At 40.2% G+C, this 24584-nt stretch overlaps 3 protein-coding genes across 5 annotated transcripts; 2 read left to right on the top strand and 1 right to left on the bottom strand.

The window, feature by feature from the left end:
• Window positions 1-545: 545 nt before the first annotated feature.
• LOC115689953 (glutamate--glyoxylate aminotransferase 2) lies at window positions 546-6853 on the bottom strand. Of its 3 annotated transcripts, none has more exons than XM_030616164.2 (14): window positions 6424-6848; window positions 5102-5244; window positions 4527-4592; window positions 4305-4422; window positions 3693-3774; window positions 3510-3597; window positions 3140-3298; window positions 2653-2826; window positions 2428-2559; window positions 1927-1992; window positions 1775-1839; window positions 1488-1579; window positions 1205-1361; window positions 546-937 (listed from the first exon to the last, which is right to left on the bottom strand). In XM_030616164.2, exons 2-14 carry the CDS (start codon window positions 5216-5218, stop codon window positions 808-810), a joined length of 1446 nt encoding a protein of 481 aa, XP_030472024.1. In that variant the 5' UTR covers window positions 5219-5244; window positions 6424-6848; the 3' UTR covers window positions 546-807. The 3 variants fall into 3 exon arrangements, with proteins under 3 accessions (XP_030472024.1, XP_030472023.1, XP_056172333.1); XM_030616163.2 differs by having other exon boundaries at window positions 5102-5241; XM_056316358.1 differs by lacking the exon at window positions 546-937 and having other exon boundaries at window positions 1201-1361; window positions 6424-6853.
• Window positions 6854-11914: 5061 nt separating this feature from the next.
• LOC115689959 (uncharacterized) lies at window positions 11915-15014 on the top strand. Its single transcript, XM_056316326.1, has one exon. It carries the CDS (start codon window positions 12331-12333, stop codon window positions 14461-14463), a length of 2133 nt encoding a protein of 710 aa, XP_056172301.1. The 5' UTR covers window positions 11915-12330; the 3' UTR covers window positions 14464-15014.
• A 2067-nt stretch (window positions 15015-17081) lies between these two features.
• On the top strand, window positions 17082-24221 carry LOC115689975 (ribose-phosphate pyrophosphokinase 4). Its single transcript, XM_030616189.2, has 7 exons — window positions 17082-17624; window positions 18190-18505; window positions 18660-18755; window positions 19099-19167; window positions 19868-19996; window positions 22552-22651; window positions 23773-24221. Exons 1-7 carry the CDS (start codon window positions 17227-17229, stop codon window positions 23904-23906), a joined length of 1242 nt encoding a protein of 413 aa, XP_030472049.2. The 5' UTR covers window positions 17082-17226; the 3' UTR covers window positions 23907-24221.
• The last annotated feature ends 363 nt before the right edge of the window (window positions 24222-24584 follow it).

Below are 24584 nucleotides of genomic sequence, written 5' to 3'. Positions count from 1 at the left end.
TGGCAAAACTTCACAAGTATATATATCTCATTGTTCCCACAGTTTTTTTAAGCGATATTATTATTATTATTATTATTATTATTATGCATGTCCTAATATGATAATTCGAGTAACATGATGCGCTCCCAGGGAATTGATGAGTTTAGAAATTAGACCAGACAATATTTTACTCTCTAAGGCAAAGTTCAGAGCCTTCTCACATCTTTGAATATGTAAACAAACTTCAAAGGGACTAAATCAGCATGATTTCATAATTAACCGAGTTAAAACCAAGTTGTGATCGGTAAGGTTTCAGAGAACCCCGAGCCATGTATGAGCGCCACCTCGTGAGAGTAATCGTCCGCGCTTACTTGATGATCCATTAACTCACCTCGAGATCAAACATCTAATAATGTCCCGCCTTGAGAGGGTCGCGACATTCGTCCATACCATAAACACGAAAGTAGTTCATCGAAAGACAATGACAAAAAGAACCCAAGCGTATTCATGTAGGACCTGCCACTTGCTTTAGTATAAAAAGCATCGTTCATTCTAAGTTCTTCAGATTCATCAAGCATCAAGTTGTGCATCTACATTCATTGAAAGTTAAATTCAATTCCACATAAAAATCAAAGCCAGAAAGGTCGGAAAGAAAATGTCATAGAGACGTTTAACGCGAATGGAGGATAAGACGGAAGTACAGGGAAGTATTCAATAACAATGTGCTCGCAGGCCAAATCAGAATGAAAAGATCGAGACAATTCGAGGAGAGTTGTACCAGAGGAGGAGATTATATTACAGATTGTTGGGAGACGTACGGCATCGTGTTTACATCCTGGAATAACCCCGATGGTCTTCATATTGCTCCATGAACTCGTCGTTGAACTTCTTGAAACTCGCCATGATCTCCGGCATGTCCTCCTCAGCAGGCAAGATGGTCGTCCTCAAATGGAAGACCCTACAGGCAAAAAGGGTAGATCAATTAGCTCGGTTGCTGTCTGAGATGTCGCAGGAAAAATGTGCATCATCTTCGCAAGAAGAGCAACATGTGGCAAAAGAAAAGGTCCTTTCACTAACTCGGAAAAAATTTCACATATGCAAAACCCTGAAAGACAGCTTGAAAAGTCAAAACGAAAGGAAATAAACTGTAAATGAGCACAGAAATCAACTATAAGTTAGACGAGGAAGATTTTGCAGAAATGGTATGAGTAGATGAATATTTTACCCTTCTTTCTGCCCGAATCCTGAACCGGGGACAGTGGAAATGCCAGTTGCTTCCAATAGCTTGAGACAGTAGAAAACATCGGGAACTTTTCCAGCTTGTTTAGCCGCCTGTATGGCTCTTGGTGGCAAACGAATTTGTGGGAATGAATACATGGCACCTAAAAGAAGTTTTGCGTCAATCCTCAGACGAAATTCGGCTAAAGTTATAGGAAGATTGGCAAGAATGCAATAATATTGGCAAGATTGCGATAAAAGAGATTATAAGCAAAATTAACAACTTATACCTTCCGTGAAGTTGCAAACTACATTTCGGCAGCTGTTGAACCCGTCAGTCATTATCCTTGCTCGTCGCCTCAGTGATTCAAGGATCCCTTTGCTGCAAAATACATGCTTTAAACATTAACCAGAAGGCCATCACAATCCATGTGCTATAAATTACCAAAAGTTTCTGCACGTTAATTATGCTGTTCTAAGTTCCCTCGAGTCCAGAGAACAATACCTTCCCTGAAAGCAAATTCACCAATAGAAAAAAAAAAAATAATAATGATCAGTGGAGTGTTAGGAGTGGTACCTTTCGCGAACATACTGGTCGTATGACATGTCTCCAGGTTTAGGAGGGTTAACCATCAATCCCATCTGAATGGTATCATAAACAAAAAGGGATGATTAGTTGTAGCTAGGTCATAAACGACTGCTTAGACAGTGGAAATTTTTGCAACTTACAAAAATCTGGGCAGGCACGTTAGGACTAAGTGATACCGATGCAACTTTGTAGATTTCATCAACACTCTGCAATGTAGCGACATGAAGAGAACATAAACTAAGAGAATCGGCACAAAACAACTTGTATAAATCGAGACACCGCTAATGCCTCAGCTATCCACTGCTCAATGCCATCATAAATGACATCCATACAACATGAAGTCATGAATCAAAAGTGAAAGAAGAGCACTAGCACCTATGATAAGAATAGTGGATAAATTACAAAATTGCATGATCCTGTGGAAACAGAAGATTGTAGCCGGGGGGAAGTAGCTGACATTGAAAGAGTACACATTGACAGAATAGTGATGATTATATCAATTACGATCCTAAATTTTCACCATTCTCAATTTGAATCAGAATTAATTTGAATAGCCGATGTGCATACATGTCTAGTACATAGGATCAGTACCCATTACCATAATCCCACCAGCGACACAACATAGTGGGAGAGAAGCAAACCTTAGGAGGTATATTAGTCATCTCAAAGTATCCACCTCTCTGTCCACATTCACCCCAGTATCCCTTTGAAACAGTGTGGAAAGAAACGAGCTGAAGTTCCCTGCTGATAGGCGGTCCCATATCCAACAAAGCCTACCAGCATAAGAGGAAAATGGATATTACTGAGCTTGATGATTGCAGAGAATTTGTAGGAGTAAGACTAAATCAAACAACAAAAAATACTACCTTTCTAGCACTGAGAAAAGGACGCTCATCCTGGTAGATATTCTGCTGATAAACCTCGTCACCAAGCAAGGCTAAGTTCTCTTGATAACAGAAGTGGAGAATTTCTTTCAAATTAGCTTCGCTGAGACACTGGCCTGTAGGGTTGCCAGGGTTTATAATCACCATTGCTCGCACCTGGTCATTCAAAATACAAATTGTAGCTAGATGTGGAGAGAACAATGCAGCATATTATTAAAGCAAGTTATCAACTAGTGTGATCTAAATTGACAATAGACATGAAATGTTACAACAAGATGAGGATTTCAAAATGATTTTGACTGTGGTTTTCCAATACGATGGCCAGATAAGTAAATGGTTAGCTGCACCAGTCTGCATAGTCTGCTCTTTCAATTTCCTTTTGATGCACACATGCAAATTTTAAGTGAATTGCTCCTCTCAGATATGCAGTAGCTGCACACATTCAAGTTTAAAAAGAAAGAGTATTTACTGTAATTCCATTGGCACGGGCCCGTGAAACTGATTGCCGAAGATCATTTACATCAAGACCCCAATTTGCTGTCTCCTCGAGATAATACGGGACAAGAGAACCACCGAACAAAGCTATTGAAGCTGAATAGAGGGGATATTGTGGGACTGGCACTAGAACCTGGCAAGAGAGACACGTAAATAAGAATGAACATTTTTCCCAAGGAAATAAACCCTGGCACCCTTGAATTAATTATTTAACTACAATAATTAGAGGAAGAAAAAGAAGATTAAGATCAAGTAAAAGAAGAAAGTAGCTTGGGAAAAGGGGCAGAACACCGGAAAGGGAAAAAATGGAACATTTATAAGCAAATATGAGGGCGAAACGGTACCCCATCTCCTTCACCACGGATAATAGTATTCAAGATCTGCATGACACCTTTGCTTGCGCCATCTGTGAGAAAGATGAGCTCCGGGTCACTGCCATCAGAGTTAAAAAAAGGTGAGTTCCCTTCTGTTGGGAGCCGGGATATGACGAAATCACTGTAGTGATACTTTAGGACTTTTGGGATCACCTTGGGTACCCATCACGCCTTCCAATGAACTCTGCCACTTCCTTCCTAACACCCGGAAGACCACGTGAATCACTATAAGCACCTGAGACATAAGGGACCCTCCATAAGAGCTCCTTATTTTGTTATAATGACAGAATTTCCTAAATTAAATATGGCAACAAAAATGCAAGAAAAGTATAATGATACGCTTTCAAAGCACCACCACCGAATGGCCACGTAATTAATCTATCGAAAAGATTAAACACGCATAATTGCAGATTTCGTGGAGAGTGTCAATTGACATGATTATGTTACTGGGAGCATGGTCATTTAACCTTTGAGAATTTGGGATTCTTTTGGAATAAAGACAAGCACCTAGGTAAGCACATGAGAATGACTAAGTCTGCAAAGCTCTAAGAATTTGTGAGGTGATGAGACTACTTGGGAAGACCCTGAGTACATATACCCAGTGGTGGTCCTCCCACTAAGGTTATGAGGCCAATAAAGAAGTGGATTACGAGTGAAAATGAAGAGTGATGCATGGACAAAAAGTAAGAGTGTGGATAACAATGCTCGGGTGACTGGTAAAGTTATGATTCCAGAGGTCTTGTAACAAAACAACAAGAGTAGCACCTAAGCCACCAGTAGTAAGTGAGAGATAATGCTTGGCTCTTGCAATTGCATCTGCAGGGAAAAGCAATCCTACATTTGGGTCATCCAATAGAAATGGAGCTTGGCACAACGCAACCACCTGATATAATGAATATATTTGGTTAGTTAGAATGGAAAAGGAAAGAACATATGAGGTTATGGTGCAGGTGAGTCCCGCAAGATATGGAATTGACAAGTCACGACCTGACGAGGAAAAGTCAATGGTTTCTGTCCTAGAGCATGGGGGTTGCCAACATTTGTAAATATGATCTGCAGAGATAAAATCGGTAATTAAGTAGCTGGAGAGAGAAACATCCAAACATATGTAATGACTTTTTCAATCCAATTTCAGTAACATTGGAAACGAAAGAGAAGAACTAGATGGTTTTATGCCTTCGTAAATAGAGATTTAAATAGCATATGTATTTCAACAAAATGTAGGTGTCTTTTTTGGCCATGACGTGAATATCAATTTTTTTCTGTGAAAGTTGCAAATGAACAGATCAGCAAAATAATGTAGAAAGACACAAGTCTTTTTTTTTCCTCCAAGATACTTAACAGACTGAGTTACTGTCATTCAACCAAAGGGCCACGATAAAGAGTAACACTCTGGCAAACTGAATGAATAAAAAGTTTGATACTCACATTCCTAAAACAACTCTCGACCACAAAATTTCACCGGCTACCAATTCGATGCATCAGCTTACGGACAGCATAGTGCAGCAAATCACAAAAGCACATTATCTCAAAGCAAAACTAAGTCAAGCGAACTGTAATACCTTCTTCCCTTCCTTCTGAAGTTCTGAAGCACGAAGATACAGCTCACCCCTAACAGCATACTGAACTTTCTTCACATTCTCATTCAGTGACTCATAGTCCAGTGCCCTCGGTGCCATGATGACGTTCCGGCCTCAATAAACTGCTGAATTAAAGTACCAATTTCTAATGAGTATCCGCCGCATGAAAAACTGGAATTGCAATCTCGGAAAAGTTTGTTTTTAAGAAACCACAGGAAGACCAAAATTGCATAGGCTTGCTAAGTAATTTGAAAAGAGGATATCCTAGCCCCTGAAAATAGCTTATCCCGTGGCAGTAAGTACGCTTTGCACTTTAAATACATAGCCCGTTCAACTAAGTATCACCAATTTAATCGCCATCTTGATTTCCGAAATAGTACTGTTCCCCAACTCAATTCGAGTCATAAATGACAGAAATGACAGCAATTGGCATGGTATGAAAAATTTTGAGATTGATGTTTTTAGCAAAGAGTCCCAAAAGCATCAAAGAACAGCGAATGTATGAAGATTCAACGGAATAGCCTGGCAAAAGACACTCCATTTTACGAATTCTGCTCATCATATAGTGACACTACAAAGACACCTAGTCCCGAATAGAGAGTTTACCTTCAGATCGAAAAACGCATCAAATTCTTGAAAGAGCTGGCCAAAGTATCATACTGTGGCTCAGGAAGAGCGCAAATGCAGCACACACCATAGAAGAATCGCCAAGAATCAAACAAGAACACTTGGAACACGTCATTAAGAACCAGGGCATCAGGACAAAGCAGCGAGTGCTCAGAATGAGAGAGAACAATCACGAAAGACAATAAAGCAAGATAAAGACAAAATTTTCGGAGAACTCATCATCGACTCGCCACCAGAAAATCACAATTGCAAATTCGACAAAGGGGTTCTCACTTCTCAGAGACACCTGTCAATTGCACTTGCAAAAGCATACGGCGAAAAGAAAAGGAGTCTGAACCAAAAACCGATCACCCTTACGCGACGCCCCGACCAAGACTTGATTGCATGCAGCAGAGACCCCGACCATCGAATCAAACGTTGGAATAACGTCAATCAGTAAAAATCATGACCCCAAGTCACAAAACACTAATGACCCAACAATGACTAATTACCAAGATCATCATCACTCGACAAAGTGAACTCGATCGACCCAAATAAGAGTCGGCAAAAAGAACCAACACCCATTTCCCACAGCTTCATTTCTCATCACAAGAAACAATCTGCGTCAAGCCACGAGCGCATTTGATCCGGGCACCCACGCACCCACCCGCCCACCCACAGAGCGGGAAAAAATTTACCTGCGCGAGCTTGACTTCGAGTCCACTCGACCACGCAAGGAGCCGGTTCCAACTGGGACTCCAACTGCGAAACGCAGAGGCTATTTAGGCCCTGTTTTTTTTTTATTCTCTGGGGGCACCTGACAACATATCTGTGTCTTTTTGTCTTGGGTGAGAACAAGCAAAAATTATAAGGCGGAAGCAGCGAAGGAGCGTGCGCGTAGTACTACAACATGTGTGGCAGCGGCACTCGCGAACCGCAATGGGGATCGAACGAGAGCCACTGAAAATAAGGTAAGATGGGGATTATTTGGCGACGCCCCCAAATTCAAGAATTCCGAAGGGATAAAGCGTCGAACGACGAGTGTGGCGTAGCTTCAAGCTCGCGAGGTTCCATCCATCTGCTGAAAGATCATCGACGACGCTGAGAGGGGCTTGCGAAAGGGTCCCCACCCCACCACCTCTCGATTTGGACTCGTCTGGGGTTTTCTCTCGGCGCTGGTCAATTTCCGTGGCTCAGGAGCAGACACACAGTCGTCTTGAGTTCAGACGCGCGGGTGCTTCGGAGGAACGTGACGACACTGTGGCCTAACTTGGCTTGGCTTTTGCGAAAATTAATAAAACTTTGGCCCGGAGGAACGTGACGACACTGTGGCCTAACTTGGCTTGGCTTTTGCGAAAATTAATAAAACTTTGGCCCGTATGAGTCGTATGAGTGGGGGTCGGAGGTTGGTAGGTCTATATAGGGAAGGGAACGAAACGTGAAGTAAGAAGAGGGGGGAAAAATCCTTCAACTTTGATATAACATGCAATATCGCTCTGAATTTTTAATTTATTTAATATAATTCATGAATTTTGATTCACTATACAATATCGTTTCTAAACTTTCGATACATGACTATATGAAAATATCTGTTATTCTCCTTCTATTAATTCAAGTTAAAAGAATTCATTAATTTGACTTTCAAATGGGAATAACGTCACACGTGGATTATCCACATAAGATACTGAACTTGAATCAGGATATAGTAATCCATGTTATTTTGATAACATGGATAATCATCTTTCAAAATTGCACATATTAAAAGAACTATTATATTCTGATTTGAGTTGAATATCTTTTGTGGATAATCCACGTCTGAAGTTATCTTTTTGTCCACCGTTCAAACTTACTAGATTGAAAGTTAAATCAGCAAATTCTGTTAACTTGAATTTATGGAGGGATAACATTGGATTTTTTTATATAATTTAGACATCAAATAGAACATGTGTATAAAAAGTTCAGAAATTAAGCGGAAGCTAAAAAAATTCAAATCGAACTCAAGAAGAAGAAAATTATTGAAAAAATCAACAAGGAATTCTAAGGGCATGTTTATTATTCCTAAGATAAACAGACAAAAATCTTAAACGACAGTGAATCTTCCTATTAGCGAAAGTAATTCAATGACATTATTCATCGCTCCAGTCTTAATAATCATATTTTTTAAGAAGAAAATTAGCTCAAATGATCGACTGTCGTTGCTGTGACTCGACCCTCTCTTGAACTTCTCTTCCATCTCTAGACGCTTGATTACCAAAAAAAAAAAAACTCTAAGGGCTGTTTAGTAATGCTCTAGATTCTCTGATTATACATTCTTTTATTCCCGAAACAAAAAAAAGAATAAAAATCCATTTGGTAACATCAGTCAATTTTTTTGTTCCTCGGAACAAAAAAAGTGGTTAGGGAATAGATTTGCAATAGAATTGAGAAGTGAAAAAAAGTTACTCCTTAATTCTAGGAACAAGAATCAGAAATAGAAGAGATTTTTTTTTTTCGTTTTCTTCTTTCATGTTCTTCTTCTTTCATAGGCAATGTTGAATTCAACCATGAGGCGGGCTCGCCTCTTCAGAGGTCGCCGAGCGGCCTATAAATACCTCTAATTTCTTTTTCTCGTGTCGAGAGGATTGGATGTCCAGGTCCTTTCGACACTCCCCAGGAATTCTCTCGATTTGGTCGCGATTTTGATGCTTTCGAGGCTGTTACACTTTGTGAGATAAGTCCCGACACCCTTGAGTTCAATTTCTAATAGAGCCGCCATCAAGGCTCACGACCTATGTGAGGGTGGCGATGAGGGTCCAGCCCTCGCTGAATCTGGCGAGGGCGGCCTTGCCCAGGTCACGAGCCTCGATGGCGACCCTTTTTGGCTTGGGCGAGGGCTAGAAAAGGCTGGCGAGGGCCGCCCTTGCCTTTGGCTGGTCGCCGGCCATGGCCAAGAAGGAGAAGAAGAAGAAAAAAAAAAGAGAGAGAAAGAAATATTAAAATATTTAAAAATATCATTAAAGTATTATTAATAAAAAGAAATTTTGTGCAGTCACCAAAACGCATTTCTGTTTTTTTTCTATTCCAAGAATGAAAATTTTGGGCCGTTACCGAACGCCTTCAAAATGCTTAGAAATTATTTTCGGGAACAAAATAAAAAAAAATCATTTCTAAGCAGAAATTATTTTCGAGAACATAATGGTTACCAAACAGGCCCTAAGTGAGCTAGCTGCCAAGAAATCAAATATGAAACCGGAGATAATAGGGTTACTTTTCTCAATCCTCAATTACACCCAAAGCAATATAGGTAATATTAATCCAAAAAAGCCAGCATTTTTTTTAGGAAAATCCATTCAAACTAAGAAACTAATCAAACTAGGAAATCTACTCAAAAACCTTTTAGGAAAACCTACTTGGATCGAGTTATCTTACAGGCTCCAATGGTAGACATATCCTTCGCGTTTTGTTTGATTCAAATATTTTATTATCACAAAAGTTTTTAAATCAACATATTCACCCCCGCTTTAGATTATATTATTAGCCTCAACAGCTTATAATCAAGATCTTCGGCTAGTACTCTTTGACTTAGGGAGCTATCAGTCGCTTTTCGAAATGTTGGGAAATTTCCCGATTTCGATTGCATATTTTGGAACTAAGGATGGTAAGCATCCCAACACAATTAAAGTCGGGTCGAAACGGATGTCCGATGAGGAAGTATTCGCCAAAGGAATTTCAGTCACACCTTCCAATACTCGAAAGAAATATTGCTGAGCCTAAAACCGTATCTAGAGGTCTCATAATCAAATAAAACTTTCCAAACCCTTAGGTTATGTAAATACTGATTTTCAAGTCATAGAAATGATGCCCGGTTTATAGATCCGAGCCTTAGACCCCTATATGGCTTGAAATCTTGAGCTTGGGATTTCTTGATATGTTCTAGCGATATTTTGGCTTTTTGGAAAGCCCTTGAGACGAACATTCCGACAGTTGGAAAATCACGCGAACCGGGTGTCAGAGGAGGGAGATATGGGCTTAGAAAAAGCGAGTCTCGACTTCAAGGGAGCCCCTTGAGCACGGTTCAAGATGAGGCAGGCTTGCCTCTCCTAGAGGTGGTCAAGCAGGCCTATAAATACACCTGGTCATGCTTTTAAGAAATTGTGAGTGTTTATAGGCCGTTGTGATGACTGTTTTAAATCTTAGATCTGAATGAAGTGCTGTGTCGAAAAATTGTATCCAAAGCATCATTTATAAATTCAATTTTAAAACGTGACTCCACACATATTTCAAAAAAATTACATTCGTGATTTCGATTTCAACTTCTAAGTCATTCAATCCTGTCTCATTCGATATCTATTTCCATGTCATACCATACAAATACACGTTCACATACGATGGGGTCACTTGATATGCAAAATCATGCAATCTTTCCACCTAATAGCATATCGGCCAAATGCGATTATCAAAATTTTTTCTTAAACAAAATGCACAATAAATTCGTATTAGGCCTAAATTGAGAACTTGTAGCATCAAAATGGCGCCATGGGATGCTAATCTGTCCCTCACGTAACAGATCCCTCAGACCTCAGCCTTAGGTTCTCGCACTTAGGGCCTGTTTGGTTCGGTTTTTTAAATACAACTTGGGGGAATGTAAATACCTTTAGCATGAAAATGAAATTAATAAAGAAAAAAGGGTAAAAAATTTGTGAAGCTACTTTGGCCTAAGTAGTGTTTGGTAAATTTTTTTGCAAAGGCCTCTTCAATTTTTTTTCTTAATATTCCGGTTTGCCCCTATTATTATTCATCTTCTTCCTCCAAATTACGTAAAAAGGGGCAACAAATGCGGCAGTGAAGGGAAGCAAAGGAGATTGTCTCCATTTTTTTTTTACAGCAAATTGGCAAAGGGAATTTGGTCGTGAGGGAAAAAGCATACAGAACGGGATTTTCTCTTTGAAAGATAATGGGAAATGTTGGTCAACAAACGAGGAATAAAAGGAAAATATGAATGAAAAGAAAGAATGCGAGATATTTAAGCACTCAATGGTGAAGAAGATGAAATCAGTGAGGCAAACCCGAAAATGAAAATTTGAGTGAGGGCAATTTGGGAAGGAAAAATAGGCTTATATTATATATATAGTTGAAAGCCCAAAGTTGATCGAATCATTTTTGGGTTTTCGGCATTCCAATGGCATTTCAAATGCGGCTTTCGACTTTCGGACTCGGAAAGCAGAAGCCAAACGGTTCGGCATTTTGGGAAGGGGCTTTCGAGGCCTAGGCGATTCCCAATCCGAACGGCGGGACCTTAGACCACTCACTTTGCACCTGCCACCTAGGTAGTTTATTTTCCCTAAAGCTGCTTAGGTATGCTAGGTGTCCAATTGACCTAGGTAATCAAATCGATTGATGAGACTCATTTCTATTTTTCCATTTACTTAATTAGTGTGTAGCCAACTCGAATTTAGGATTTGAAAAATGTCCTAAGAACCAAAGCGTCGTGATATGACAATCCCCGGTTGGCAAGACTTAAGACTCTACTTAGCTCTGAAAGACAAATTCATGTCAATGATCATCAATTCATATATGTATGAGCATTAGTAGAAGTAATAAGAATGTTGTCCACATTATACTGACATGAGAATTTCCCAATTGACACAAGGGACGTTTCTCGTTGCTTCTTCCGCGGTTCAAATGCTTTTTGAAACTTCAAAATTTGCATAGTTCACTCTACATTATGAGTTTTTTCGAAATTCATTCATCCACTTATTCGCTTATCAATTTCTCTTGAAAAGTAAATAACTTATTTCCAATTTTCACTTTTACTTCTTTCGGAGGTATATTTATGTTAATTAAAATTTTCAATATTAATCTCTTTACGTAATTTCACGTTTATTTATTTTTAATGAAACCTTTTATTGGGAAATTTAAATCTTAAATACAAATAAGTGTATCATTATCTTAACTTCTTTTGCTTGTGGCTTGCTACACTTTTTTTTTGGGCTAATTTTACTTTAAAAATCCTTTTTTTCACATAAATTTTCTTTTAACGCCGTCTATAATGATGAGTAGATAACTCGTTATATATGCTGACCAAAAAAAAAAAAACTCGTTATATATAAAATGAGAGAAAAATTAAAGAGAAAATACTAAAATTGAAAAACCCTAACATCCGGCCCCGGCCCCGACCGCCGCCCCTGGCCCCGACCTCCGCCTCTCTCGTTTTCAGCAGCTCGCCGAGTCGTCGCCGGTCACTCCCCGTCGCCGGCCCCAGCTCGCCCTCGAATCCTCGCCGCCGGTGGCTCCCCGTCGACTCGAGGCGAGTCTCTCTCCCTCCGTGCGTGCGTGTGGAATCGTGGGTCGCACGTTTCTTGAAATCTATGCTCGTGCGCATCGCTGTGCGCTTGCTCTCGTCCACGAACTGATCGGGCTTGCTGTGCCGGTGCTTTATGGCATGATTGACCCATCTTCAGATTTTTAATACTTCCGTGAGTTACCATGTAGCTGGAAAAAGATCTTACTGTTGTTCCCGTGCGTTGCGCCTTTTTCCAGATTTGTTTCGCCGCGAGTTGATAGAGGGGAGATAGTGGCGGTGCTTGCGAGGCGTTGGGTTGAAACTGGGGGTGCCCAGTGCGAGAATGGGAGGAAAGGAGGAGAAGAGAGGGAGAATTGAGGAGGGTCGGGTCAATGTCGCGATGGATGTTGGTCGCCGCGAGGTCGGCGCAGGGGATGGAGTTGAGAATGGTGTTGATGAGGTCGATCGAGATAAGAAGAAGAGCAAGACCAAGAGGGAGGTCCGTGACGGTGGAAGTGAATTTGTAGCAGAAAATGTGAAGGGTTCTGTTGGTGATGAAAACGAGAAGAAGAAGAAGAAGAAGAAGCGAGAAGAAGGCCTGGACGAGAAGGAACTTGAGAAGGCGGTGAGGAAGGGAAGTAGACTTAGCGAGGGCAGTGAAAACAGTGGAGCTAAGAGCATCTCAAACGTCCCCCAGATTGGAGAATATGGAGATGGGCACATGAGTCATGGTGGCTTCGAAAACAAGGAAGAAAGACTGCAAATCCAAACAAAGAGGGACAAGAATAAGAAGCACAAGGAGGTGAGGAAGATGGATGACACAGATGCGGCTTTCTCAGCAACTAAGCATTTTGCAGACGACAAACCTGATGCGGGAGTTCAGGAGCTGAACAAGTCTTTGGGCAAGAACATCGAGGAAATAAAATATACAGATGAAGTCAGTATAGAGAAGAAAAAGAAGAAAAAGGGGAGCAGGGATGGTGATCCTGTTGGGGATAAGAATAAGAAGGAGAAGAATAAGAAGCACAAAGAGGTTAAGAAGATGGATGACATAGATGCAGCTTTCTCAGCAACTAAGCATTTGGCAGACGACAAACCCAGTGCAGGAGTTCAGGAGCAGAACAAGTCTTTAGGCAAGAACATCGAGGAAATAAAAGATACAGATGAAGTCAGTATAAAGAAGAAAAAGAAGAAAAAGGGGAGCAGGGATGGTGATCCTGTCGGGGATAACCAAAAGATGGAGGAAGCAGGTGGATCTTCTGATGCGGTGATAGAGAAAAAGGATGTCCATGAGAAGGAGAGGAGCAAGAGAAAGAAAAAGAAACGGATTGAGGAACAGGGTGATATAGCAAGTGGAAATCTAGATAAGAAGTACATGGAATCTGAAGTTGATGCTCTTTCTAAGAATGACACTATGGGGAGTGAAGAGAAGAAGCTAGCGAAAGATAGGAAGCGCAAGAAGGAGAAGGCTGCAAAAGATGGTATTGAAGGAAAAGATCGAAAAAAGAAACCAAAGAGAGTAAGTTTTGCTGAAAATGTTGAGGTTTTTCCTCCCTTAGATGGTCCGAGTGAGGAAGATAGTAGCAAGGATCGTGAGGAAGATAGTAGCAAGGAACGAAACCTTGTGCGGGGTAAGAAATTCTCGAAAGAAGAAGATGAGCTAGTCAAACAGGCTGTTTACAAATATATAGAAGCTCACGACTTAGGTGAAGATGGCTTGAAGATGGTACTCAACTGTGGAAGCCATCGCGAGGCCAGAAATTGTTGGAAGGAAATAGGCGCAAATTTACCTTGGAGGCCTACCGAAAGTGTCTATCATCGAGCTCATCTGCTATTTGAAAGAAGTGAGAATCGTACTTGGACTCCTGAAGAATGCGAGCTTGTTCGCAAGTTTCACGAACAACATGGGTCAGATTGGAGGAAGTTGGCTGATGCTCTTGGTAGACACAGGTTCCATGTGAAGGATACCTGGCGAAGAATAAAACTCCCATTTAAGAAAGGACCTTGGTCCCAGGAGGAGTACCAGAGACTATTTGATCTAGTAAACATGGACCTACGTATGAAAGCCACTGAGGAGAGAAAGTCGAAGCACGGCATGCTCCTTGACAATATTGCCTGGGGGGCTATAAGCGACAGTTTGGGCTCTCGCAATCATGCCGTTTGTTGCGAAAAGTGGTACAAGCAATTGACATCTTCTATGGTAGCCGAAGGCAGTTGGGCGGATACCGATGACTATCGGTTGCTCAGCGCTCTTGTTGATCTGGATGCTTGCGCGATGGAAGATGTAGACTGGGACAGACTCATCGAGGGTAAATCTGGGGAATTATGTCGAAAGCGGTGGTACCAAATGGTCAAATACATTGGCAATTACTGGATCAAGCCATTTCCTGAGCAGGTGGAAATTCTCTCGGAACGATATTGCCCTGACATGCTGGAACCGAGGGAGATCTACGCTAACAAGCCTAAAGTTTTATGACACCTAGCTTCCTTTGTGTGAGTAAGGCTTTCTGAGCATCTTGAAGCCACCTAAATGCGATGTGATCTTGTATCTCGAATTGCGTTTCGTATCGTTGATGCTACTTAGGGAAGGACTGGTTATGTTCCTCGATTTTGTGAATGAATCGAGTGTCCTTGAAAAGTTCTGGTGTTTAGTCTAGGATTCCAATTCCTAGTACCGTGACGGCGACAAGGTTGTCCTAAGCTAAATAATTGATCCGATGGAACCTTTTCTTCTACCGGAGATCGGCTGTGTCGGTTTCGATGCACGATCCAAGCCGGTTCCATCACAACTAATGAGCGGATCCGTGATTTCTTGTGGCACAGGCATCCCGACTGAATCAGTCTTATCGTTCTTCAATATTTGCATATGGCTTTTTGTGACTAGGTGTTCATTTTGTAGGGGGCTTTAGTATAATGTTATTGTTCCACAAATGTGGTTCGATTCTATTTTCTAGCCATTCAAAATCGCATTTTGTTTCCTTTTCTTATCAAAGTCCAAATAAATTAGTAATTACATACCCTTTACAATTTTCCAAGTGGGGTTTGTAAGTTTCCGGCAATGTAATTAATTTACCAATATCAAATTAATATATTAGTAACCTCTTGCAAATTTCACAATAAAGTTGACAATATTTTAAGTTGCCAACATTACGAAGAATGTAATGATGTTTTAGAGTTATAATGTCAAAATGTTGAACTTTTCTTCGTTTAGGTATATGGATAGTAATCTATGTTATTTACCAACATAAATTCATCGTTGGGGAATTACCAACCTAACAAACATTTTGCACATAATTGACCAACTTTTACTTGTGAATAAATTTAAATTTTAGCTTGAGCAATTCATAAACTTTTTTCCCGTTAAGCTTCAACTTCAATTTCAAAGACTAGAAATATCTGATTCTCACTTTACTTATCTATCTATATAATATATTAAACTGTCCGTAATAACGAGAATGCAATATTTCCAATTATACTACAAAATTTTCTTTTGCCATCAATTATACGAAGAAAATTTTATATTTCGATTATTGATTTATACCATGTGTAGTATTAGTTAAAAAAAATTGAAATAAATATGTGGTTACTGTTGTAACCGCCGTTAGCATTGCCATGTTTGTTTAGAATTAATGACAAACACGATTAAATTATTTCCAATGATAAAGTTAATTAAATCATTAGAAAGATGTATATATAAGAAAATAAAAACATGATAAATAAGCTATTCGTTAGTGTAAAGAAATGTTGGAAACTCATAATCGACTTGCAAATCTAGTGAAGAGAACTTTATCGAATCAATTAATTAAAAGTTTATGCAATTGATTTCATTGGTCTCTAAATAAACTTAGAGCTAATTTGTTTGATTTTTCATGAATCATCATATTTTTGTAGCCTTTTAGAGTGTTAAATGGATATAAATAGGTTATTGCAATAAGTGGGTATTATTAGGATATTGGATTGCGTTCACATCCTTCGTCACATCCGTTACTTTCCGGATCAAGAAGATTGGATTTGACCACGAGGACCGATTATATATATTTTATTATTTTTTCAAAATATTAGTAAAATGTAAACTAAACCCTAAGTAAAGCACATTTTTTAATTTGTCTTTTCAATTTGAGGATCATTGAATACGTATCACTTAAGTCAACACGAAAGATGGCATCAAGTAGTGGGAAAAAAAAGTGACCGGTTCCATCGGACCGGAAATCGAGTGAGAATTGATCACTTCTAGGTATTATCAACTTTGTTATTGATACGATCATCAAATAACAAATAAATAAAAAGTAGTCCGGGCCCGTGTCGACCATGTAATGCATGCGATGAGTCCGGGGGTTTTTGGTTTAAGGACCGATCGTTGTTCACCTCAAAAACTGAACCGGCTCTAAGATGATAGATTTCGATTCCTAATCTGAACCTACCTAATGATCATCCCTAATTTAAAACACAGAATTTAACCATATACCAAGAATTCTTGCCTGAAGATTGTTCTTTCCATTTTCTACTGCATCACTCGTCATGATATTTCCATCATTTTGAACATATTCTCTTGCATGATAATTGCTTCATATTTAAGCACTTGATTTGGTAATTCTTGATTTTTGTCTGATTCTATGGTAGGTTGAATAAGGATATTGGATTGCGTTCACATCCTTCATCACATCCGTTACTTTCCGGATCAAGAAGATTGGATTTGACCACGAGGATGTGATTTTATGAGGCAAAATAACACAAAATGATGCCCGAAATGTCGTCAATGAACTTTTAATTTGTTCAATAAGAATCCTAAACTTTGATTTAATACGCAATGCTGGTCTACTTAACTTTTAATTGCAAGCCGATCCCCGAACTTTGATTCAACGCTCAATGTATTTCATAAATTTTTAAACATTTTAACATATTGTAGGGACCATATTGAATATTTACTAACAATTCATGGATCATGTGAAATAAATTAAAATTTAGGGGTGATATTACATATCGGTCTGAAGTTTAGGGATCATATTACATAAATTAAAAGTTTAGATATGACGTTGCATATTCGACCAACCTTCGTGAACTAATTTGTGCCGTTATCCCACTTTTCCAAATGAGGCAGGGGTATTTTGGGAAGACAGCCATCTCAATCTTCAACTACGGACAAAAGTCCAAACCAGAAAGCCGTACACGAAGCCGTCGCCGCGGCGGTAAACAACAGAAACACACGCCGCCCCTCACCGCCGCCGTCGCTCTCGCACACATGGCGGCCGCGCCGCCGCTTCCCCCGCCGCTCCGAATTCCTGGCGCCAAGTCCCTGAACTCTTCCTCCTCCTCCTCAAGGCCGCCGCCTCCACGCGAGCCGTTTCCGAGCTACAAGCTCGGCTGCTCGAGCAGGTGCGAGGTCAAGAGCTTTGACCACTCCCAGAACTGGACCACCGTCGATCGCTTCCCCGCCCCGGATCCGATCCGCATCTTCCACGCCCCCCCGAGCTCCCTGACCGCTTCTCCGGCGCCGATGGCGGCGAGCGCGCGGGAACCGCCCTGCGGGAGCTCGAAGAAGGTGTGCCTCTTCTACTGCGCGGAGACGAAGCCGCTGGCGGAGCGAGTCGCCGCTGCCGCTCAATCCGACGCCATCGAGCTCCGCAGCATCAACTGGAGGTACGCGTCTTCGATGTCCAACGAGCAATTGAATTGACGAGAGTTCGTTCTTCTTAGCTGTTTTCTTTCCGAATTCTTTCGCGCTTGATGATCGGCATGCCGGATTTCGAGCAATGTTGGTTGATGGATTCGTTTTAATGGCGGAGATATGTACTCGGTGGAGTCTGGCCAGCAATGTCGCATCTCTCCACCATTGTTTATGTGAGAGGATGGAGAATGCAGAGCGTTCTTGTTTTTTTCCCCCTTTGTTTTTTGTGTGAAGAGCGAGGGTTGTCTTTGTGAGATCATGGAAGCAGTGTTGTTCGTAGACGTCGCAGCGCTACAAGTAAACTGTCTCCTGGCATCGGTCCAGCTTCGTAATGATCTTCTACTATTTGAAAAAGATATAAAATTGCTGTTGTCTTGTATTACTTGGTTACTAGTTCTGTTCCTGCCATCTTTGTGAAAGCTTACAGCTTTAGTGAATTACTTTTAATTGGTTTGGGGGGGTGGTCATATGCATATGTGACTAGTCTAGTTGTTGTTTGATTGAGAGTTTTGATTCATTCTATGTCTGTTTCTTCAGGAAGTTTGCTGATGGATTCCCCGACCTGTTCATACCCAATGCTCATGGAATTCGGGGACAACATGTCGCTTTCCTGGCCTCTTTCAGTTCCCCGGGCGTGATCTTCGAGCAGCTCTCCATCATTTACGCGCTGCCGAAGTTGTTCGTCTCTTCCTTCACGCTCGTGCTGCCCTTCTTCCCGACGGGCACGTCCGAGCGCATGGAGGACGAGGGCGACGTTGCGACGGCTTTTACTCTCGCAAGGATCTTGTCCAACGTTCCGATCTCGAGGGGTGGACCTACTAACTTAGTGATTTTCGACATCCATGCCTTGCCGGTTCGTTTATGCTGGTGCAAATGCCCTTTTTCATGCATCAATATCACAGAGCATGCAAACATCCATGAGCACATTCAGCGGATGACATTTTATGTCATTCGATCTCTTCGTGCTGAGTACCATTTTCCTTATTTTCTTTCATGGATCTTCACAGGAAAGATTTTACTTTGGAGATAACATTTTACCATGTTTTGAGAGTGGGATACCATTGCTTAAGAATCGTCTCCAGCAGCTTCCGGACTCTGACAATGTGAGATATCTATTTGTTGGCTTGGAAGATATGTACTTGTTCTTCTTCTTTTCATGAAGAATTTATCTGCTTACGAAGATCATTTATGTATTTAGTATTTTCATTAGGGAAACCGAGAGGTAACTATAGTATGTCTTGAGATCTAAACATTACCGTATCCCAACTTAGAGTTGGCAGCATTACTCTTGCTGGTCTTTGTCATTTGGTGTTCATTTCTATGGTTTCAGACAACAGTGGCAAACATGAGATGAATTACTAAATGTTCTAGTTTTAAGCTTCGCCCGAACATTTTCTGACCATTCATGTGATTTCTGACAATTTATGCTGGTTTATTGAGGACCAGATATCTATTGCTTTTCCGGATGATGGTTCATGGAAGAGGTTTCATAAGCAACTGCAGCATTTTCCAACGGTATGCATATATACTGCTAAATATACTGTGTCCACCGTATATGATAGACTCTTGATAGTATGTCATGTCCTATTTTCTTGTATTGCTAGTTACTTGGCAGATATATGGTATTCTAAGTAGTGGAAATATTTAGCTACTCGGGCTATTTAATCTCTTCCAGAGTTTTCTAATGAAGAAACATTTTGCAATTGATAGTTTTTTAATCAGACGGAAATGGCATCGACACATTCCCTGCATGGAATCAGTTTCTGGTTGTATGTGGACGTGGTCTTGTTAAGTTGACCAATAATTCCAACTGCAGTTGGATTCCACTCTTTTGATCTCAATATCATCATGTTAGTTGGTTGTTTAGTTTATATTGCCATGTGCCTACAGGTTTCATAGAGACAGCTGAATCATAAATTAAAGTTTTGTGTGCAGATGTGGAGTTGGTTATGTGTTTTCTCCAAACTAGGGAGATGTGATCTTTTTAATGTTAGATTGGTATTTATCATTTAGTGAAAACAATTGGAAGTGGTGACTGCACTGCAACTATTTCTCGTTGTTAATGATCTGGAAAGCTAGTATGGAACTTATCAGAAACCACCATCTTCTTTATAAGATTACTAATATGCTTCAGCTTCATCATGCCATTATCTCAGTGGAGTCATTCTTTTGTGTTTTATGTAAGCTATTAACCCATCTAACCTTAATTTTTTAGATTGTATGTGCTAAAGTTCGGGAAGGTGACCAGCGGATAGTACGCCTGAAGGAGGGAGATCCCAAAGGACGTCATGTTGTCATCGTCGATGATTTGGTGCAGTCAGGTGGCACTCTAGTTGAATGCCAGGTACTTGTTTTTCTATCTGTTTTTTTTTTAGCCCCTGGAGCTTGTATTATGCAGTCTACTTCTTTGAAGCTTTCTTATTATCTAATTAAGAAAGTTGACTTGTGTGAGGTGCACGTTAGGTGTGGAATCTAGGTGTATAGCTCATAGTCCTTTAACATGGGTATTAGACTCATGGTGAAAACATAGATAGGGAGCATGGGGAGTAAAGAATATCATCATTCTGTTTCTGGACTTGGAGTGAGCTTTTCGAAGGATATAACGGGCCTAGGTTCAGTTCTAATTAATCACGGGTTCAATTCTTTGAACGCTCAATAGAGGAAGTTAGGAAAATTGAACATTTGAAGTTGCTCTGTACTTGGGCCTATTTGGTTCAGCATTTGAAAGCTACTTTGGGGGTCTAAAGTCCCTTGAGCAAATGCAAACTTGTTTGGCAAGCTTTGAGGAGATGCAATTAGCTTGGAAAGGGCCTTTGGCTGAATGGAGTCCATGAGGAGCATTGAGAAGTTGCATTTTCGGAATGCAATTGGGTACTGTTCATCGTCACTGTTCATCCTCTTCCCAAGTAGCTGGTCCGGCGCCGGCGACCGCCGCCTGAGGGCTAGCTCCCTGGCGACCACCGCCTAGGGGTCATGCGACCCCTAGGCGACCGCCGCCTGAGGTCGCGCGACCCCAGGCGGTGGTCGCCGGGGTCGCACGACCCCCAGGCGACCGCCACTTGAGGTTGCGCGACCTCAGGCCGCGCCGGCGACCAGATCTGGCCGGCGGTGGTGGCTGGTGGTGGTGGTCGGTTGGCCAGCTTTTTTTTTTTTTTTTAAATATCAGCAAAAGTCTTTTACAAATAATTTTTACCAAACGGTATTTAGGCCAAAGTTGCTTTCAAATGTGATTTTAAAATACACATTACCAAACACTACTTGCATTTCGAAAAACCCTTTTAGCTCAAAGGCTTTTGCATTTTGCCAAATGCATTCCCCAAAAGCCGAACGAAACAGGCCCTTTGTTTCTTCTCCATCAATTAAATGGAGGAGACTGATAAGTACGAAACTAAGTGGCGTGTTGGGTCAGTTGCAGGGCAGGCTATTGGATAGTTGCCTGTTATAGGCAAGCTATCTTACAGGCTAATACTGATAAAGCAGGATAACCTGATCAGATGCCAACCGGGTCCAGAAGTACTATTCCTCATTAAGAATTGTAGTCGTGAACAGTGACTTAGGGTTTTGGCTGATTCTTCATGTTAGTTATGCAGAAACTGATAAGAGAAAGTGTTTGGTTCAATATATTTAGGAAGGTATTAAGGAATTTTAAAAGTCATCTTAAAAATATTCAGGCATCATACCCAAATCATTACAAGCATTGCATCTTGGGGTTTTAAAAACATCACAGCTAAAAAAAGAACTGCATCACACAACTCAATAGCAAAGAATCCAAAAAAGTGAAATAATGATGACTGGATCAATTAATAATCCATAGGAAGAGTATGTATTTAAAGACGCTCCCAGACCCTACTCCAAGTTAACATAAGGAACTTTTCAGGAAATTCAATATTTTCATTCAAAAAACTAGGAGAAGTAATGCTTGATTCTTTCAAATTGGAACGGAAATTTATTAGAATCCTGATGGATCTCCCACTCTTAGATAATCCTAATTTGACAAGGAATATAACTCTAATTGTTATCTAAAGAGTTGATCCTCGGCACACCTTGTATGAGTCTTGGAAGGTTGTTGCCACAACTCTCTTTCATCAAAATCACCAAGCTCTTCCAACATCAGCTTGAGTTAGGTAAATTTCATTTCATAGTGGTGGAGAATTGCGGCAACAACCTTTGAAGACTTGGGGGGTGCTAGATGAGGATTTACTATTTAGATAACAATAAGAGTTGTTTTTTAGGAATCATTCTATGAGAGTTTGAGGTTTATTAGGATTTTGATAAATTTCATTGCCTATTTGGAGTTGAATGTTGTGTTTCCTAGTTTTATTTGGAAAGGATTTTCCCATCCAAGAGCTTATTTCAACATGGAGCAGCGCCTTAGTGTAGTATTTAAATATATGCTCTTCCTCTAAATTATTAATTGATTTTGAGTTATAGTGGAACTTAAGTTTTCTGCAATGTTTGGCTATTGAGTTGTATGGAGAGGAATTCTTCTCTTGGTTGTGATGCTTGAGAAACCCTGCTAGGATGCTTAAGTTATGATGCTATCTGGCCACATGAAAAAATGTTTAGCCTTTCATGCGTCATGCATAATTTAGGAGAATCTGAAGAATGGTATCTTATCATAAGACAATGTATACAGTGCATGCTACTGTGAGGAATTCTCCAATTCTGGGATTAGTAATCTAGTAAGGGATCCTGCTTCAGGCAGGTAAAACAGTAGGAAAATAAGTTGCACTGTGTATCACCACATCACTATCTTTCTCATATCTCGACATGATTTCTGGTGATTGCTCTTTTTTCTTTTATTGCTTCTATAATTAAATTTTTTTCAACTTCTTTGCATAAACCTGTTGGTTTTTTTTTTTTTTTGGATTGCTACTTAACTTACTTTAAACCTTTTAGAAAATGTTGGCTGCCCATGGAGCAAAAAAAATCAGTGCTTATGTGACACATGGCATTTTCCCCAAGAGGTCATGGGAGCGCTTTGACCATGACAATGGAGGTAATATTTGCATTGATTCAGACATGTCATATCCTTGAAATGATAACCTCTGCTTTTCACAGCAAATCTTTATGTACGCTGATACCATTAGACATTCTTTTATTGCTCTTGCTGTTGTTCTTCGTTGCTAGTAAGTTATTTTCCTTGTTCTTAAATAAAATGGCAATATCTGCATAAGGACTACCTTCCCACTACATTGGATATGCAAGCTTCACAAGGAAAAGCTTTGAGAATGTCCTTTTTTCAGATTCTCCCAGTTGGGCCTTTGAGCATTCTCTCAGTTTTAACTAATAAAATGTCAAAGTTCATGGTACCATCTCGAGGCATGTGATTCTTTTAGAGTATAATATTTGTATTTAGATTCAAGAAGAATTTGTTGCCTTTACTTGACCTTGCTGTCTGCGTGGTGTGGGGGAAAATTGTCATTGGGGTGACTTGGTGAAATCTTGAAGAAGGTTTGCATCTCATCATGAATCTGGATGCATGTATCAAATTTTATTGTGGAAAATCAATATAGTATCGAATATATTTGAATATCATATATGATGTTTGTTCTTATTAGTTGACTGGAACCTCTTAGGGAAAAGACACAAACAGTCCCTGAACTTTGGCTCAATGTACAATTTGGTCCTTGAACTTTTAATTTGTTCAATGTAGTCCCTGAACTTTAGCCTAATGTTCAATGTGGTCCCTAAACTTTTAATTTGTTCAATGTGATCCCTGGACTTTTCGTACATGTTCAATTTAGTCCTTTAACTATATGAAAATGTACAATATAATCCCTGAACTTGAATTAATGGAAGGACTATATTGAATATTTTTATGTAGTTCAAGGACTAAATTGAATATGTACCAAAAGTCCAGGGACCATATTGAACAAATTAAAAGTTCAGGGATTACATTGAACATTAGGCTAAAGTTCAGGGACTATATTGAATAAATTAAAAGTTCAGGGACCAAATTGTATATTGAACCAAAGTTTAGGGATTGTTTGTGGCATTATCCCAACCTCTTATATGCCATATTTTTCTCCTCTGAATGAGATATGATTTGTCAAAATTGGAGCTCAAAAGTAGTTTTCTTGTCTGTCTATTCTTTTCATGTTCTGTCCACTTATCCAGGAAATCCGGAGAATGGTTTGACCTACTTTTGGATCACGGATTCATGCCCTCAAACTGTGAATGAAGTGTTGAATAGACCACCATTTGAGGTTCTCAGCCTAGCTGGTTCTATAGCATCAAGTCTGCTCATATAACGGAATCAGTAATTTATGATCTGCTTCTTCTGCGGCCTAGAAAACAAGTTGGACATTCCTGAGATTAAGACCTGAGGTAGGAAGCGCTTAACTTGGCATGTATCTCCTCACTTGACCTCTCTTTTCCTGTATTATTCCCCTTCTCTTCTGTAAATTTTGCATAGGTAGGCCAATTACTTTGGGCTTCGAAGGAAAAATGTTTGCCTCTCAACTAAAAAAATAATGCAGCCATGTAAGAGATTTCATCTTTGTAAGCCCGGAATAACTGGTGAAGAGTATTGCAAGACGCTTAATGGATCCCCTCTTTGCTTCTTTTGGGAATCGGGTTTATGTTTGATCGATGTGTGCTTCTCAAGCGTCAAATCAGTTAATAAAGCTCCTTAGAATGCGCCACGCACATAGTATTACTCTAGTGGCACGCACTTTGCATTGATTTATATCATGTTATTGGGATTGCTATTGGCATTGGCGAGTGTGATCTAGCTTCATTCCTTGATGTTATGGGGAATATTTAGCTCCCTTTGGGTGCCTCGCCATCGAGAAACAGTTGTCTCTGTTTTGGATTCCGTTGCATTAGGAGGAAGACACCACTTAATGTGATCCTTTTCGTTTGGCTTCATCCACCCTCCCGAGGTATTTTCGTTCAAGAAAGGTTTCCTGATTTAGATACGGATTTCC

The sequence above is a fragment of the Syzygium oleosum genome, unplaced genomic scaffold (assembly GCF_021117445.2).
Source record: "Syzygium oleosum isolate NSW1041296 unplaced genomic scaffold, Sole_v2.1 Sole_v2.01, whole genome shotgun sequence".
NCBI lineage: Eukaryota > Viridiplantae > Streptophyta > Magnoliopsida > Myrtales > Myrtaceae > Syzygium > Syzygium oleosum.
Note: the sequence above shows the minus strand (reverse complement) of the source record. Positions and strands in the feature narration are given on the sequence as shown.

Excerpts from the sequence above, each read along its gene's own strand:
- LOC115689959 (XM_056316326.1), top strand. The coding sequence starts at position 12,331 with ATGGGAGGAAAGGAGGAGAAGAGAGGGAGAATTGAGGAGGGTCGGGTC.
- LOC115689975 (XM_030616189.2), top strand. The coding sequence starts at position 17,227 with ATGGCGGCCGCGCCGCCGCTTCCCCCGCCGCTCCGAATTCCTGGCGCC. Across the intron at positions 17,625-18,189 it reads CTCCGCAGCATCAACTGGAG|GAAGTTTGCTGATGGATTCC; the intron begins GTACGCGTCTTC and ends CTGTTTCTTCAG. Across the intron at positions 22,652-23,772 it reads CTTTGACCATGACAATGGAG|GAAATCCGGAGAATGGTTTG; the intron begins GTAATATTTGCA and ends CCACTTATCCAG.
- LOC115689953 (XM_030616164.2), bottom strand. The coding sequence starts at position 5,218 with ATGGCACCGAGGGCACTGGACTATGAGTCACTGAATGAGAATGTGAAG. Across the intron at positions 4,423-4,526 it reads CATTGACTTTTCCTCGTCAG|GTGGTTGCGTTGTGCCAAGC; the intron begins GTCGTGACTTGT and ends TCATTATATCAG. Across the intron at positions 2,827-3,139 it reads CCCGTGCCAATGGAATTACA|GTGCGAGCAATGGTGATTAT; the intron begins GTAAATACTCTT and ends TTGAATGACCAG.